Genomic DNA, 15,594 nt, shown 5'->3' with positions numbered 1-15,594 from the left:
CTCACCTGCATTCACCTCCAGAGCCTTTTATCTGGAGAAAGTGTGGGTGGGCGAGAGAGAGGAAGAGGGCAGGACGCAGCAGGGCGGGGCAGGGAGGGCATTCCGGGCCAGCCCTGCCCTTGGGAGGCACCAGCTGTGCCTCTCTGCAACCTCCCAGTGAGTGCCACCTGCCTCAGCCTCCGTCGTCTTTGATCTTCTGCTCACTGGCCGGGGTCCCCCAGCCAAGGCATTCCTGTCTCTGGCTCTTCCAGGGAAAGGCAGAGGGCTGGGGGCCCTCCCCACCCCACTCCTCCCTCCACCTGGGCTGGGGTGTGTCCAGGACTCCCACAGAGGCCCTGGGACAGGGACAGAACCTGGGCCCCCTGGGGGGGTGTCTCAGGGGAGAGGGGACATGGGGAAGGGCCACTGGGCCTCCCCTGGGCGGGGTGCCCTGCTGGACGCTGTTGGAAAGTGTGTGCACAGCTGGAGGGGTGTGTGCCGTGTGCAGCCTAGAGGGCGGCGGGTCCTCCCCACCCTCAGGAAGCCACAGTCTGAGACACTCAGGGCCGCAGGCACTGCTGGATGGAGCCTTGTCTTTAGTGCTGGAGGACACCCAAGTGCCTGAGGACCAGGACGCAGTCAGGGAGGGCTTCCTGGAGGAAGGCCACGAGGGACAGGGTTAGCCCTGAGAAGTTGGCCTGAGCTGGGGCGCTGAGCACAGGGCAGTGGGCCAAATAGTGGCCCTCAGCAAGATGTGTCTACGTCCTGGTCGCTGTTACCTGGTCGTGTCGCCTGACTCAGAGAAAGGTCTTTGCCGTGAAATTAAGTGAAAGATCTTGAAATGGCAAGAGCCTCTTGGATGACATGGGGGCGGGCCCTGAATCCAATGCATCGAAAAGACACAGACACACAGAAGCGACATGGAGACCGTGTCATGGAGGCCCGAGGCCACCAGCCTGGGAGCCAGCCACACCTGTGGCCCGCTGATGCCTAGATTCCTCGAGAACCAAGTCCTGCTGTTTTCAACCACCCGGTCTGTGGAGACCTGTTATAGGAGCCACTGGGAGTGACACAATGAGCGGGTCCAAAGGAGCTCCCTGCCCTCCCTCCCTGTCCACCCCTCCCCGAGTGGGACTCCCTCCTGACCTTGACCACCGGCCCCTCCCACACTACCCCTGGGAAACAGTCTCACCTTGGAGACTCCTACTGGATCTGCTGGGACCCAGCTATTCCATTCCTGGGCATCCGACCAACAGAAAAACCTTCCTGTGCTTGCCAGACCTGTCCAGAACCATGCATGCAGCAGCCCCAAGCTGGGGGTGGGGGGCGGCCACACAGTCCGTGTCCTCCTGCAGTGAACACGGCAGCAGTGTGAACAGCTCGCGTGGGTCATCAGACTCGGCAGGCACAGGAGGCAAACACAAAGCAAGGCTCCTTGCAGAGGAAGTTCAAAGAGCTGTGGGCAGCCGTGGGGCTACTGCCCCGTGGGAGGGGGTGGTTAGTTAGTGACAAGGCAGGAGGCTGCCCTGCTCCTTGGTGTGGGTGCTGAAATTGTGCAGATTCATCAGGGCTCACACTCGCCCGAGGTGCTCCTTTCTGGGATGCATAGTCTATTTACAAGTTAGTTTGATCACTTGTGATGGAATATGGTTGAAGATAATATGAGAAAAAGACTGTACATCTCTGTAGAACTGGGTCACTGGGCTGCACAGCAAAAAATTGACAGAACATTGTAAATCAACTATAATAAAAAAATTTTTATGGAGTTCCCATTGTGGCACAGTGGAAACAAACCCGACTAGGAACCATGAGGTTGCAGGTTCGATCCCTGGCCTTGCTCAGTGGGTTAAGGATCCGGCGTTGCTGTGGGCTGTGGTGTAGGTCGCAGACACGGCTCGGATCCCGCATTGCTGTGGCTCTGGCGGAGGCCGGTGGCTATGGCTCCGATGAGACCCCTAGCCTGGGACCCTCCAGATCCCGCGGCAGCAGCCCAAGAAATGGCAAAAAGACAAAAAATTAAAAAATAATAATAATAAATAAAATAAAAATAAAGTTATTTTGAGAAATGGGAGAGAGGGAGTTTTCTGGTGGTCTGGTGGTTAAGACGGTGCTTTTACCACTGCAGCCCGGGTTCAATCACTGGTCAGGAAACTGAGATGCCACATCAAGCTCTTACATGACACAGCCAAAAAAAGAACAAAAAGGAGTTCCCATCGTGGCACAGCGGACATGGATCCAACTAGGAACCATGAGGTTGCGGGTTCAATCCCTGGCCTTGCTCAGTGGGTTAAGGATCCGGCATTGCCATGAGCTGTGGTGTAGGTCGCAGACGTGGCTTGGATCTGGCATTGCTATAGCTGTGGTGTGGGCTGGCAGCTGCAGCTCTGATTGGATCCCTAGCCTGGGGACCACCATATGCTGAGGGAGTGGCCCTAAAAAGCAAAACAAAAAAGAATAGGAAAATGAGAGAGAGATTTATTCTGAAAGTCCTGCATGAACCTGGCTGCAGCCTAGGCCCCCCGCCCCTCCTGGACTCCCTGGGAACTCCTCTCAGGCTTTACCTTTCAGCAGGTGCACGCTGAGCACTCACTGAGTTTGCCGCCCCTCCTGCCCGCGTGGCCCACACAACCTCAGCCTGTCTCCGCACAATAACTCTCCGACCCACTTGGAGCATCGGGGCCAGACACACAGGGCAGATTCGAGGGCCCACAGCCTCTGGTCCCTGAAGCCCTCTCTCCATCTGAGCGTGTGCACCTCTGGTTGTCTTAGCTTGTTTAAAACTGGATGGAGGAGTTCCCATCGTGGCGCAGTGGTTAACGAATCCGACTAGGAACCATGAGGTTGCGGGTTTGATCCCTGGCCTTGCTCAGTGGGTTAAGGATCCAGCGTTGCTGTGAGCTGTGGTGTAGGTTGCAGACATGGCTCGGATCCCGCGTTGCTGTGGCTGTGGTGTAGGCCAGTGGCTACAGCTCCGATTCGACCCGTAGCCTGGAACCTCCATATGCCAGGAGAGCGGCCCAAGAAAATGGCAAAAAGACAGGAAAAAAAAAAAACAAAAAAAAAACTGGATGGAAATTTTCAAAAGCAGCTTTCTTAAAAAAAAAAAAAAAAAAAAAACACGGTAGTAAAGAGAATGAATAGAAAGACAAAAGCCAAGCGGCAGGGTTAATAGAACAGATGTCCGGCTCTCATGAAACTCAAGCCCAGCCACAGCCCAGCCCAGCCCAGTGGCAGCTTAAGTCTGGGCTCTGTGTTCACCGCGGCCACTAGGGTTGGGGGTGGGGGGAAATGCCACACGGCAGGCCCACGGTGTAGCCAGGCCAGCACTGTACCGATTCCTAGGGCTGCCCTCCGCACCCCTCTCAGGTGAGTGTGGCTCCCCAGCTGGGTTGGCTCTGCCTCTCCAGTCATCAGTTTCCTCATTTGTTCGCTCATTTCCTCACTCATCCCTCATGCAAGGATGCCACCAGCTCCGCTTTCCTGGGGCCCCCAGCTTGCTTAGGAAACAGGCAGGTACCCAGGGCTTAGAACCCAAGGGCTGAGCTCTGGGACAGCGCCATGCAGAGGGTGCCCTGGCCCAGGACTGAGGGACCAGCAGTAAGAAACGTCTCAGGCACCCCTTCCCGTGTCCTAAATTAAGCAGATGCTCTGAAGGCTCCCCCGGGAGTCGTAGGCTTCTTGCCTGAATCCACCTTGTAACCACATCCTTGCACTAACTCACGGTGACGTCCATGGGCCTCCCCTGAGGACGAATGAGGTCAGAGCAGCTGGGGCAGGTCAGAGCCAGGGAGGGGCTGGTCATTGGCATCAGACTTATTCCCCAATAGGCCAGGCCAGGCCTGGCACACTGTCAAATGCAGGTCCAGGTGAGGTCTGAGCTTTGGTGTTCCATTCGCACAAACCGCACGTCTGGGGACCCCACATCGAGTAAAAGGCTTTCAAATACCCAAGGGACCAGAAGGGACAAATCTCCTTTAAGCCACCCCTGAGACATTTTTCCAGTCACTCTCTTGCTAAGCATTGAGCAGACTGGCTCATCGTCCTGCTGTGGCCTGGCCTGGACAAGGGCAGCTGGCGTGAAGTCAGGGACCGGCAGAGGCTAAGCTCCCCAACTCCAACTCTGCTCTTTCACACGGTGTGGCCGCGAGGCCTGGTGGGGCTGCTGGAGTGACCTGTGACCCACGAGGGGCAGCCCAGATCTTCAGCTCCCTCAGCAGCAAGGTTGCCCCCAAGGTCCCTGGGCCCCCTGGCCCATCCACCTCCAGCCTCCAAGGTCACCTCTCTAGGCCAGGCCCACCCACCGGGGAGGAGGGTGGCAAAGCAGGGGGGTCACTGGCCTCTGTCCCCTCTGAGCAGAACAGGAAGGAAACTCAGGCATGAGAGCAGGAGAGCAGAGGGATGCCAGGGAGAACTCCCAGGGGTCACATTCCAAGGGGTCAACTCTACTGCAAGCGGGGGCGGGTGTGGCCAGGCAGGTGCAGGGGAGCCCCCAGGCTAAGCTTCCAAAGCTCCCCCTTGCTCCACTCCACCTGCTGCCCCCAACAGGCTCCAGGGCTCCATCAGCACCAGGCAGCGTGAGCCCAGGTACCCACCAGCAGCTCAGTAGTGCAGCGCCTTTGCACCCCACCCCTGCCCCATCTCCTGCACCTGTGCCAGTCTGGATAGTGAGGCTAACACTTTCTGGTAGGTGGAGGCGGCATCAGGGGCTTCTGCATTCGGCTGGCAGGGGGGCATTCCTCTTTCCGCTGGCTGCACATGGTTAAAGGGGGACCTTGTTCTGGCTGAGCACACAGCCCCCAAGGTGCTGGTGACAGCCCTGCCTGGTCCCAGCCTGGGATCTCATGTCTCCTGGGCGAGACGGCCACTCTTGGGGACCTGGCTCCCCCTTTGCATCCATAGCCTCTGGACCGGAACTGTGCAAGGGTTCCCAGCAGGCTGGTGGCAAAGACAGAATTCGAGGCCATGGTGTCCCAAAGCATTGAACAGAGAGGACCCCAAAGCTGCAGACGAAACTGCAGGAGGGGACATGTGGACCCCCCCATCCTTCCAGAACGTTCGGCCCCTCACTGTACCGCAGCGGAAGGGGGCCATGTTGGGAGGGGAGGGGGCCGGGGCCTGGGGGCGGTTCTGGGGAGGGGGGAGTCCTTGTCTCCCCCTGGTTTGTTGCCTGGAGGGTGGCTTATGTGACACTAGTACCTGGCACAGCCAGCAGCTGCTGAGTAAACACTCAAACTTATACAAAATAAGTCACATTGACTGGTCTGTGTGTCAGATACCACCCCAAGGATATCTAACTGACCGTCACCCCAGGAGATCACTGTCACCCCTATTTCTCAGCGGTTAGGGAAGGCAGAGCCAGGGTCTGAACCCAGGCAGGCGGCTCCAAGCTATGGGGACCCCGCTACTGCGCCCTAAAGGATGGGGGTGACCCCAGCTCCTCTTACTCAGCAGCCTTGCCCACCTGAATGTGAAGCTCGGGGAAGTGGGGACACCCCCTCAAGCAGGTCCTCACCCTGCAGATGCCACTCGCAGGCCATGGGGCCCCTCCCAGCGATGCCCAGGATCCCGTCTGGCTGAGGCCACCCCTCCCCTCGGCATCCCTCGGAGGGGACACCCCCTGCCCCCAGCCTCACCCACCCTGGCCATGGTCATCACAAGTGTGGGGACAGAGGGGGACCTGGTGCCGCAGGACTCCAGGCCTCACCTCACCTGTGACCACCTGGGACAGGAGGGAGTCAGGGACCCTCACTCCACAAACCAGAGGCACGAGGCTCAGAGGTACCAGCGCAAAACAAACACACTGCCCTGGTTTAAATGTTGAGGCAACAGCAGGCACAAGCCCAAGGTGGGCCCCTCGGAGATGGCACAGGTGTCACATCCCCTGGGGGGACCCGGCTAAGGGTTGGTCCAAGTCAGCAGCTCAGGTGCTGAGGTGTCACTGCGTGGGGAGGGCCAGGGTCCAAGTGACTGGCAGGAGTGAGCCCTGAGTCCCTGGTAAGTGAGGCAGGGTCCAGGCCTGCCCCTTCTTCGGCTTCTGTCCTGGTCAGCAGTCCCCCCGTCTCCTGATGGGCCTCCACCACGGAGGCCAGGGCTCCTAGACTGCCCTTCCTGCCTCAGCGCTCACCTCCCATCCTCAATGCCCACCGTGCCCGGGGCCCAGTAGGGGAGGGTACCACCGGCAGCTCCTGGAAGGCCTGCTCTCACCCCAGGCAGGGCGCCCCCTGCAGGTGAGACGGCGCTGGGGGTGGGGGGCGTGTTTGTTTGTGCCTGTGTGTGTGTGTCTGCCTGTCTGTCTGTCTGTGCCTGTGTGTGAGTCTCTGTATCTAAGAGTGTTTCTTTGTGAGTCTGCATGTCTGTGTGTGTGTGTGTGTGTGTGCCCGTGTGTGTGTGTCTGTAGTGCCTGTGTGTGTGTCCCTGTGTGTTTCTGAGTCCCTGTGTATATCTGTGTGTGCCTCTGTGTGAGTCTGTGTGTCTATCCGTGTGTATATGTGTCTGTGCCTGCGTGTGTGTGTGTGTGTTTGTGTGTGTCTGTATCTGTGAGTGTCTCTGTGTGAGTCTGTGTGTCTGTCTATCTGTGTGTATGTGTGTCTGAGTGTGTGTCCATGTGTGTCTGTGTCTGTGCCTGCATGTGTGTCTGTGCCTGTGTGTGTGAGTCTCTGTGTGTATCTGTGAGTGTCTCTGTGTGAGTCTGTGTCTATCTGTGTGTCCATGTGTCTGTGTGTGTTTGCGTGTGTGTCTCCGTGTGTGTCTGAGTGTGAGAAGGTCCTGAGGAGAAGGGCACCAGGAGCGCAGAGTCCTGTCTGAGGGGGGAGGCCCAGCCCCACGCTGACACCCCCGCCCCCCATGAAAGACACAGCCCTGCCACCCGGGGCCGGAATCAATGAGGCATGTGGACAGACAGACAGACAGACGCCCCCAGCGCAGAAACAGGGGGCGATGCCCCTGGCATCTCCGTGGAAGGGAGGCCACACCCCAAGCAGGGCCTGCTCAGCACAAGCTTCCCCGGTGGGGGGACAATCACCCTCTGAGCAGTGAGTGGCCTCCAGGGCCTGCCTGTGGTGCCTATTCCCTGGTTTGCTGCCCACAGCCACCTCCAGTTCACGGGGACATCAGTCTCCATGCCCTCCCATTACCCCTGATGTGCACCCCCCCCAACAAGCTGCCATGTGGGCTCCGCTCTCCTGTACCCCGTGTCCCCCAGTTTGTCCCAATGGTGCGGGGGAGGGTGCCGCCAAGAAAGCCCTCAGCTCAGACCTGGGCAGACAGGGCCATTCCAGCCAGGTCTGTGACCAACAAGTGAGGGAGTGAAGCTTCGTTCCCACAACTGCTAGGGGTCAGGTGGTTCTACCATGGACAGCTGAGGAAGGGGACGCACGGGGCTGCAGCACAAGGACGGGGCATTGGCAGAACCCACGAGGGACCCCTGGTGACTGGGGCTCAGTCCAAGACATGCCTACCTGCGAGCAAGAGCGTGAAGCTGACCTGGACCAGGGCTGGTCCCGGGGAGTGTCCCACCTATGGGAGGTAGTGGTGGCTGCCTTTGGCCTGTTTCCAGAAGCCAGAGGCAACTCAGGTCAGGGGACAATTCAAACTTGCAAATTGCTCTGTGCAATGGACTAAACCCCAATCCCCTTGGTCCCCACAGACCCCTGAGAACACAAGGGTCTGGACTGGGGTGTGGACGGGCTGGTGACGGACCCCTCCCTGTCCGCCCCAGGAGGCCACCCACCCTGGCTCTGAGCCCAGGACCACGTCTGAATCTCCAGCGCCCCCCTTCCACAGTGTGCACACCCCCAAGACCCCCACCCCCAGCACTTCCAAAGGCCAAGGGTGGGGGAAGGCTCTTTCCCGGTCATTGGGGTGGCTGTGAGCCAGCTTTTCCCTGAGTGTCCCCTGCAGGGGAGGCCCAGTGCATGCCAGGCACCGTGCCAAGCAACTCTGTACACCCACTGGGGTCGAGGAGGGGGCTGGACACGCAGGCCAGCAACTGGCAGCCTCAGGCGAGTCCTGACCCTTCCTGCCCATCTCCTGCCACAGCTCGGTGGGGGGTGCAGGTATTCAGGGGCCCCCCCAGTCCAGCCTCATACTGCTGAACACCTTAAGTTGGTTCCCCCCCGTTTTTTCTTTTGTCCTTTTAGGGCCATACCCGCGGCATATGGGGTCCAATCGGAGCTGTAGCCGCCGGCCTACACCACAGCCACAGCAATGCAGGATCCAAGCCACGTCTATGACCTATACCACAGCCACAGCAATGCAGGATCCAAGCCACGTCTATGACCTATACCACAGCTCACAACAACACTGGATCCTTAACCCACTGAGCGAGGCCAGGGATCGAACCCACAACCTCATGGTTCCTAGCCAGATTTGATTCCACTGTGCCACAATGGGAACTCCTTCCCCTTTCTTAAATGTGCCCTGAGAAGAAAAAGGCTGAGAGCCCTGCTCTGGAAGGTCCCCCTGGGGATGGAGGGGCAGAGGGCAGAGGCCTACTGTGCGTGCCCCTCTCCCAGCCCATCCTCCCTTCTCCCGAGGCCAAGGCTGGTCCTGCCCACCCACTGGGCTCAGGGCGGGCCTCTCCTCTCACAGGGCTTTCCCAGACCCCTGATGGGAGGAAAGACAGGAAACAGGTTTGAGGGTCAGCCTGGGAGGTTGGAGCCGCGTCAGCCCATCCCTCGGACCCAGAGCCGCAGGCCTGGCTTGTGAAGCAGGAGTGCCTGGTTAGGAGGCAGCCGGACTGAATCACAGCAGCAGAGGCAGCCGGCAGCCTTGGCGAGCTCCTGACGCAGGATCCTCTGTGTCTACACCTGCAAGACATGGGGCTGGAGACTCCTGCAGGGTTGACCCCAGGTGATGCAGGTGGAGGGCTGACACGAAGGTGGCAACGGCACCTGGTACCCAGAGGGGTTAAGGCAGGGATGCTGCATGATGGCGGGTCCCCAAATGGGTCTGCAGGGCCCATGGGGCCATGGGCACTGTGCCCCAAGAATGGGCCTCCCCCACTTCCTGCAAGTCCAGAGGATGAAACTTCAATCAAGCGAGTGGGGTGTCTCCTTCACGTGCCTGAGCAGAGGGGAGGTGGAAAGCAGGGCATCAGACCCTTCGGCCCCACCCAATCCTGCACCTCAGTTCATCGGGGGACCCGCTGCCCCAGGACTCAAGGCACAAACCCTTCTTGTTGGCTCTGGAGGAGGAAGCAGGTAGCTGCAGAAAATGGGCCCAAGGGAAACCTAGGCTCTGGAGGTGCCCTGTGGCTGGGCAGCTGGGCCCAGCCCGCGCCTGCCTGCTGCCAGCCCGCCCAGGGCCGCTGGCATGGTGCCGGGGGCCCAGTGCCAACCCGTGCTCTCCTCCCCACCATGTGCTTTGGCCGCTTCCAAAATAACTCTCTGCTCTCTGCCCAAGTTTGGCCTCTTGGGTGCTTTTCTCTTCCTGAGACCTGTCCTCCCATGTCTGAAGCGGGAGCTGGCCTGAATTGCATTGGGAATCAGGGACCCCCTCCTCCCGCTTAGCACCATGGGGCTCCGCAGTTCTGAGAGCCGGTGGCAGCACGTCCTCTCCCTTGGCTAAAAGAACTTGTCTTCCCAGCAGATTCTCCCTCAGCCCCGCTCCCGTCCCCTTCCCAGGTGCCCAGACCCCACAGGACTCCCAGCAGAGTAGGTCACTGGTCTGAGGTCACAGCTTGGGAGGACCCTTCAGGCCGTCCCAGGACAGAAAGGGAGCGATGCCTCAAGGCCCAGTCACACCTCCCTTTCCTTGGGCTGCACCAGAGAAGACTCATTCCACTTGCACGGAACTCGGAACTCGGTTTCTGGGGAGAAGCTGGAGCCTCCAGACAGTAGCCACCTGGAGTCTAGACTTTTCCTCTTGGAAGAGTCCCCTCAGGTGCCAGCCCAGCCCATCTCCTCCAGGCACCCTGTGAGGTCGGTCACTTCCTCCATCCCCCTCCACCCCCTACCCCTGGGCCTGGAGTCCAAGAACAGGCTTCGGGGAAGAACAGGCTCCAGGGAGGACCATTTCCCTGAAGGTCAACGGGAGGAGCCTTGATTAGGAAGAAAGGAAGGGGAAGGGAGGGAGGGGGAGGGAGGATGGAGGAAGGGGAGGGAGGGAAGGATGGAGGGAGAGAGGGATGGAGGGGGAGGGAGAAGGGAAGGAGAGAGGGAGGGAAATAAGGAGAGAAGGAGGGAAATAAGGAGAGAGGGAGGGAGAGGGAGGGATGGAGGGAGGGAAGGAAGGAGAGAGAGAGGAGGAGGGAGGAAGGAGGGAGGGAGGAAGGGGGGAGGGAAGGAGAGTGGAGGGGGAGGGAGGGAGGGGAGGGCAGTCTGCTGGGAAGGGCCTTCTGCTCTGGAATCTAGACTGGCTCCCTAAGGCTCCCTCGGCCACTGCCATGAGCATCCTGGGCCTCAGTTGGTCCTTTGCAGTTGAGGGTTGACAAAACGAGTTGTCAAAGTTTTACAGCAGATACAGCACGTGTCCCCACACTTTGCTTCCTCCATCCCGTGTCTCCTCCCAGTGAATATTGTCTCATTTCTGTCCTCACCATGAAGACACGGAGGCTCTAGAAAGGGCAAGGGGCTCAGAGACGCACACCTATCAAGCCCGGCCCTGAGCCTGATGCCCGGGCACTGGGCAGGCCTCCTCCTGGGCCCCTCCTGCCAGCTGCCCACCTGGCTGGGCTTGGTCTGGGAAAGAGGAAGGTGGAGCTGGGGAGGGGGGCTATCCTGCTTTCCTCTGCTCTGCCAGCTGCCAGCTGCTCCCGCCCACTGCTGCCAGAGCCCAGAGGTCTCCTTTCCCTCTGCCTGCGGGCAGCTTCCTGCCTTTTCTTTGAACCAGGGTAGGGTGTTGGCTCCCACACACACTCAGCACCCTCAGACCCAGCCCACCCTGCCCTCTGATGTGCCGACCCCCCAGGCTCTGCTCAGCAGGAAAGCTGGCACCTGGTCCCTAGGCTGCCCCCTGCTTCGCCTTGTCTGTCTGCCCTCTGGGTGCTGCCCAGGCCCCTCCCTGCATCCCTTCCCCCACAGCCCCCAGCAGCTCTCCCTGGGGGAGGCCTGCTGGTCCTGCAACATTAGGTCGAATGGCTCTGAGCTCCCACCTCTTCCTCCTGCTTCTCAACGAAACCTGTGGACACAGGGGCTGGGAAAGTTCTGGGACCTGCTCCATAGCCCTGAAGGGCTGAGGGAGGGGGCAGCTCAGGCTCTTAGAACCTATTAGAAAAGGAAACTGGCCTGGCCCAGGAAGGGCAGCCTCCAAGCTCAGGATGAGGCATGTGGAACCCCCAGACACAGCCCCTCAAGGTGGCAGCCCCCCCGGGGCTGTGTATTCCTCTGCTTCTTCAGATGACAGGCCCTGTGAGGGCTCAGAGGGCAGGCTGGGGACTCCCACCTGTTGCTCCAAGACGACACCGGCCAGGAAAAAACTAAAGCCACTCCTTGTCCCCTCCTGTCCCCTTGCAGCCACTTTCTTCCCTCTCATCCCCCAACGTGCATGCGCACACGCACACCCATCCCACGCCGCTCACAGAACAGCGCTCCTCCCTACCCCCAGTGCTGCTTCACACTTCCTCCTCCAGGAAGACCTCCACGACTAACACTTCTTGGCCCTGGCCACCCTAATAACCACCGTGACCAGACACTGTGCCAAAACCCTAGGAGATACTGCCTCCGTGAACCCAGACAGCAGCCCAATGGGGAAGTTACGTGTTCCATTTCCAAATGAGGAACTGGACCAGGTCACCGGCTCGGGAAAGGGCAGCCCTGCTCTTCTGTGACCAGTGCCTGCACCCATGACCCCCAGGTCACGCTGGACATCCGCAGGCAGCGGTGGAGAAGATGCAAAGCCCAGAATCTCACATGTTCCCCCCCTCCCGCCCCGACCCTTCAAGTTCATGGTTGTCACAGGCAGCGAAGGGGCATGAAGTCCCGCGGAGTCAGCAAGGCGCTGGGGAGGGGGGGTCCGCACAGGGTCGGGCAGAGGTGATGGAAATGGGTACTCAGGGGTAACCCCACACAGCTGATCTCCCTCCCCAACTCCTGATGCTGCCCTGCTGGAGGGGGTGGGGGGCAGAGGGGGCAAGAGGAGGGGCTGGGGATTCTGTCTAGACGCTCCAAGTCAGGGGCTGCCAGGCAGTACCAGCAACCTGCAGGTCTGCCCCCTCCCATGTGCACGTGGGCCCTCTGCACTTGGGCCTTCCTGTGGCTGTCGTGTCCCCAGATCAGCTCCAGGAGGGGACCCACCCTCCCTGAGCCCCAGGAGCCTCACTGAGCCCACAGCTCAAAGGAGACGCCTGAGGTCTCGGAAGTTTGAAAGCTGCCTTTCAGCCTGAGCATCAGGGCACAGGCTCCAGGGAAGATGCAGGCAACACGGAGACAGCGGCACATGGAGCGCGCTGGTCTTCCCCGGAGCCTAGACGGCAGAGGCAGGTGTGTATACACCGCACGAGCACCTGGACCAAATGGGGAACCCCTCCCTGGGAGGGGCAGCACGTGCCCTGGGGCGGGACCCCAGCATCTTCCAGAGCTCCTGCCTCCTACGCCTCTGCCTACAGCTCCTCCTTAAGGTCTTCAAATGAACCCTCTACCCAGCCCTGCCTGGGAATCCTTTCACCTGAACGGTGACCATCCCCCTCTCCCCGAGTCTGGAAAACTTGAGTCCACTGACTCCCTCAGCCACAGCAGGGCCACTTGGGACCAGCTTCCTCCTGTCGCTGAGGAGGGAAAGGGGCAGACCTCGCAGCTGCCCGCCCTTGGCGCACTTGTGCCCGGCTGCTCTCCGGACAGACAGAGGCCTCCCCTCCATTCAGACAAGAGCCCTGCACAGCCCAGGGGAGGCCCTGCATCCCCTTTCCCCATACTCCCCCCTCCCCCAATCCAGGAAGCAGGGTCTGAGTCTCACACAGAGCCACTCAGAAAACCACAAGGGCAGATTGGCAGCTCCAGGGCACCGTGACAAGCTTCCATGCGGCTGGATTCCAAGGGGGCACTGCCCTCCCTGGCCCCAGGTCCTCTGGGAGAGAGAGTAGGTCTGGGGCAGGAGCTGGGGCATCAGCCTCAGGAAGACCCATCTCCCCCAGCCCCAACCTAGGAGAAGGATCTTCTGCTTCCCCAGGGAAAGGCCCCCCAGAAGTCATTTCCCATCTTTTTAGCCCCAAACACTGTCTTCAAACAAGACAATGTCCCATACACCCCGCATATCAAACGGCTGAAGGGGGACTGCCTCTGCTGTAGTGGGAGCCAGCCCAGGACCAGCAGCGGAGGAGGGGTGGGGGTCCCTCACAGCCCCCCTGGCCTGGCTTACAGGTTTCCCCACCCTGCCCCAGACTTTGCCCTCTGGAGTCTGGACACTATTTCTCTCCCCCCTCCCTGGCCCAGCCTGTGCCTCTGGGAGTGGCAGATGCCCCGTAGGGACAGAACAGTTGGAAGGGGTGCCTTCGAGGACCCTCTAGCACCAGTGCCCTGGCCCCATTTAGTTCAGCAAATACTTGTCTGACTGAAAACTCACCTTGAACCTGCTTTCCCAGAGCCCCTGGGTCCTAGGGCCCAAAGCCCTAAATCTCAGGGACCCCACTTCTGGGACAGATGGCCCCAGACTCTCCTATCTGCTCTCCTCCTCGGCGATGGGGCCTGGGCAGGGCTGAGCCAGGCGAGGTCTCCTTTCCCCAGAGCAGGGGCACAGGTGGTCTGGAATGTGCCCTCATGCCCCCTTCCTGCCCAGGTGGCCGGGCCAGAGCCCCCAGCCCGCAGGCTCCGAGGGGCAGCTTCCCAGGACAGCACCCCACCCCCACCCCCACCCCCTTAGGGGCTCCTTTATGAGGTTCTCTGGTTTTCAGCCTGGCACCAACCCACAAACTAGTGTCCAACTTGGCCTCTTGGGACAGGACTTCAGGGAGGCCCCTGGGGACCAGCAGTTCTCAGAGAACAGAGACGGTGCCACATCGTCCCTCTTGGAGACAAGAGTGGACAAGGCCCCTTCCTGCTTCTAGGACGCCCGCCAAGGCCACCCAGTCCCCTTGCCACAGCAAGGGAGAGCTTTCCTACTGCCCAGGGTCCCTTCCTTCCCACCACCCTGAGTAGGTCAGCTTCACGCCTGGCATGTTCCACTGAGGAGGAAATGAGAAGGAGGGAAAGGGACAGGCAGCCTGGGCCCCTCCAGCTCAGGGCCCAGAGAGCCCCCTCACCAAGCCAGGGTCCCCAGAGTGAAGGCCTGAGACCAAGGCCAGCTGGAGACCCAGCCAGGGCAACGCAGGCTCACCCCTGGTCTGATGACAATCTGGGACTTTTCTTCTGGACCAGCCCCGAAGTCCACCTGGACAGAGAACAGGACGCCCACATCAACCGCGCAGGTGCCCCCAGACTGAAGCCACAAGACCCCGCGCAACCAGGCAGGGACAGGGAAAGACAGGCGGTACTCACAGGTAAGCCGTCAGGGGGTGCAGGTCCCCGGGCACTGCTGAGAGCCCGCGCTCAGAGCAGTCGGCCGACAGCATGAAGCCGTCCTCCTGGCAGCGGCAGGGGGCCGGGCAGGCTGGCGGCGGACCCGGTCGAGGGGCGCCTGGGGCGCCCGGGGAAGCGCACAGCGTCGCGCAGAGCCACAGCGCGCGGAGCCCGGGAGGACTGGGCATGTCGGCGGCCGGGAGGCTGGCGGGACCCTCGGCTCTACTGGGCGGCGGGAGCGCGCGGCAGTCAGAGAGGCGCAGGCATCGCAGCGCGATGTTCGCTCCGGGGTTTCACGGGCTGGGCTTGGCGAGGGAGGGAGATGCGGCGGAGGAGGAGTCAAGGAAACTTTCTGCCTGCTCGCTCCCTCCTTCCTTCCAAGCTGGCAGGAATTTCATCCAGGAAAGGAAAAAAAAAGGGGGGGCAAAGAACCTGGAGAGCCGACCTGCAGGCGTTTGGAAACGGTGCCCCAAAGCCTAGGATGCAGGCTCAGGATTCCGCGGGGACAGCCTGGGGCCACGGGGATTGGAGGGGCGGCGGAAGCAGCACCCCCAGCCCCGCTACTCCACTTTTCTCATCAGGAGAAACTGGGACCCAGAAAGGGAGTGCTTGCTGGTGGGGGGCAGCTCCAGAAGAGGAGGGGTCGCCCTCACCACCGTGTGTCCTGGGGAGGGAGCCAGGGGGTTCCTGAAGGGTGAGCTGTGTGGGGGCGCCCTGGGAAGGGAGGGGATGGGGGGCTATGAGGAGGGGCCTTGTCGAGCTCCAGGCCGGCTATTGGAGGAGAGTGTGATGCTCCCCCTCAAGTGTCTCGCACATGGTCCCAGTCAGGGGCGAGTCCCGTGCACTTGACCCTGCTCCTGGGATGCAGCCAGGCACCCGTATGGGGACGTGCCTGAGGCAGGTCGGCGCCACCTGGAGGCCAGTCCAGTAGCTGCAGCTCAACCAGCCTGAAGTAGGACCGGCCAGGCTGGGGTCTTGCAGGTGAGTGGTGGCTGAAGCTGGGGTCAGGCCCGCCTCTCCCTAGACCTCCTGCTCTCCCTGATCTCTGTCGCTGAGCCAAGCCCCACGATCACCCCAGTATGCAGAGCGGCCCGCGGGCCTCAGATCAGCCTGGGGCTATTCATCCAGGGCCACCTATCAGTCCCTCCATTCTCTGCTGCTGTCCTCACCTCCTGGGGGAGGCAGG

The 15,594-nt window shown here is 60.7% G+C and overlaps 1 protein-coding gene across 20 annotated transcripts in view; it reads right to left on the bottom strand.

Moving 5' to 3' along the window:
- Positions 1 to 15,086, bottom strand: part of LGR6 (leucine rich repeat containing G protein-coupled receptor 6) — a 94,928-nt gene extending 79,842 nt beyond the window's left edge. For all 20 annotated transcript variants that reach the window (XM_003130614.5, XM_084979437.1, XM_084979422.1 and 17 more), the window contains exon 1: positions 14,388 to 15,086. In XM_003130614.5, coding sequence (XP_003130662.3) covers positions 14,388 to 14,596 — 209 coding nt within the window. In that variant the 5' untranslated portion in view covers positions 14,597 to 15,086. The remainder of the gene's footprint in view (positions 1 to 14,387) is intronic.
- Positions 15,087 to 15,594: the final 508 nt, after the last annotated feature.

Source organism: Sus scrofa, chromosome 10 (assembly GCF_054392235.1).
Source record: "Sus scrofa isolate SSC_HxYL_T2T_F1_AM1 chromosome 10, Sscrofa_HxYL_maternal_Yorkshire_Landrace_v2.0, whole genome shotgun sequence".
Classification (NCBI taxonomy): Eukaryota; Metazoa; Chordata; class Mammalia; order Artiodactyla; family Suidae; genus Sus; species Sus scrofa.
Note: the sequence above shows the minus strand (reverse complement) of the source record. Positions and strands in the feature narration are given on the sequence as shown.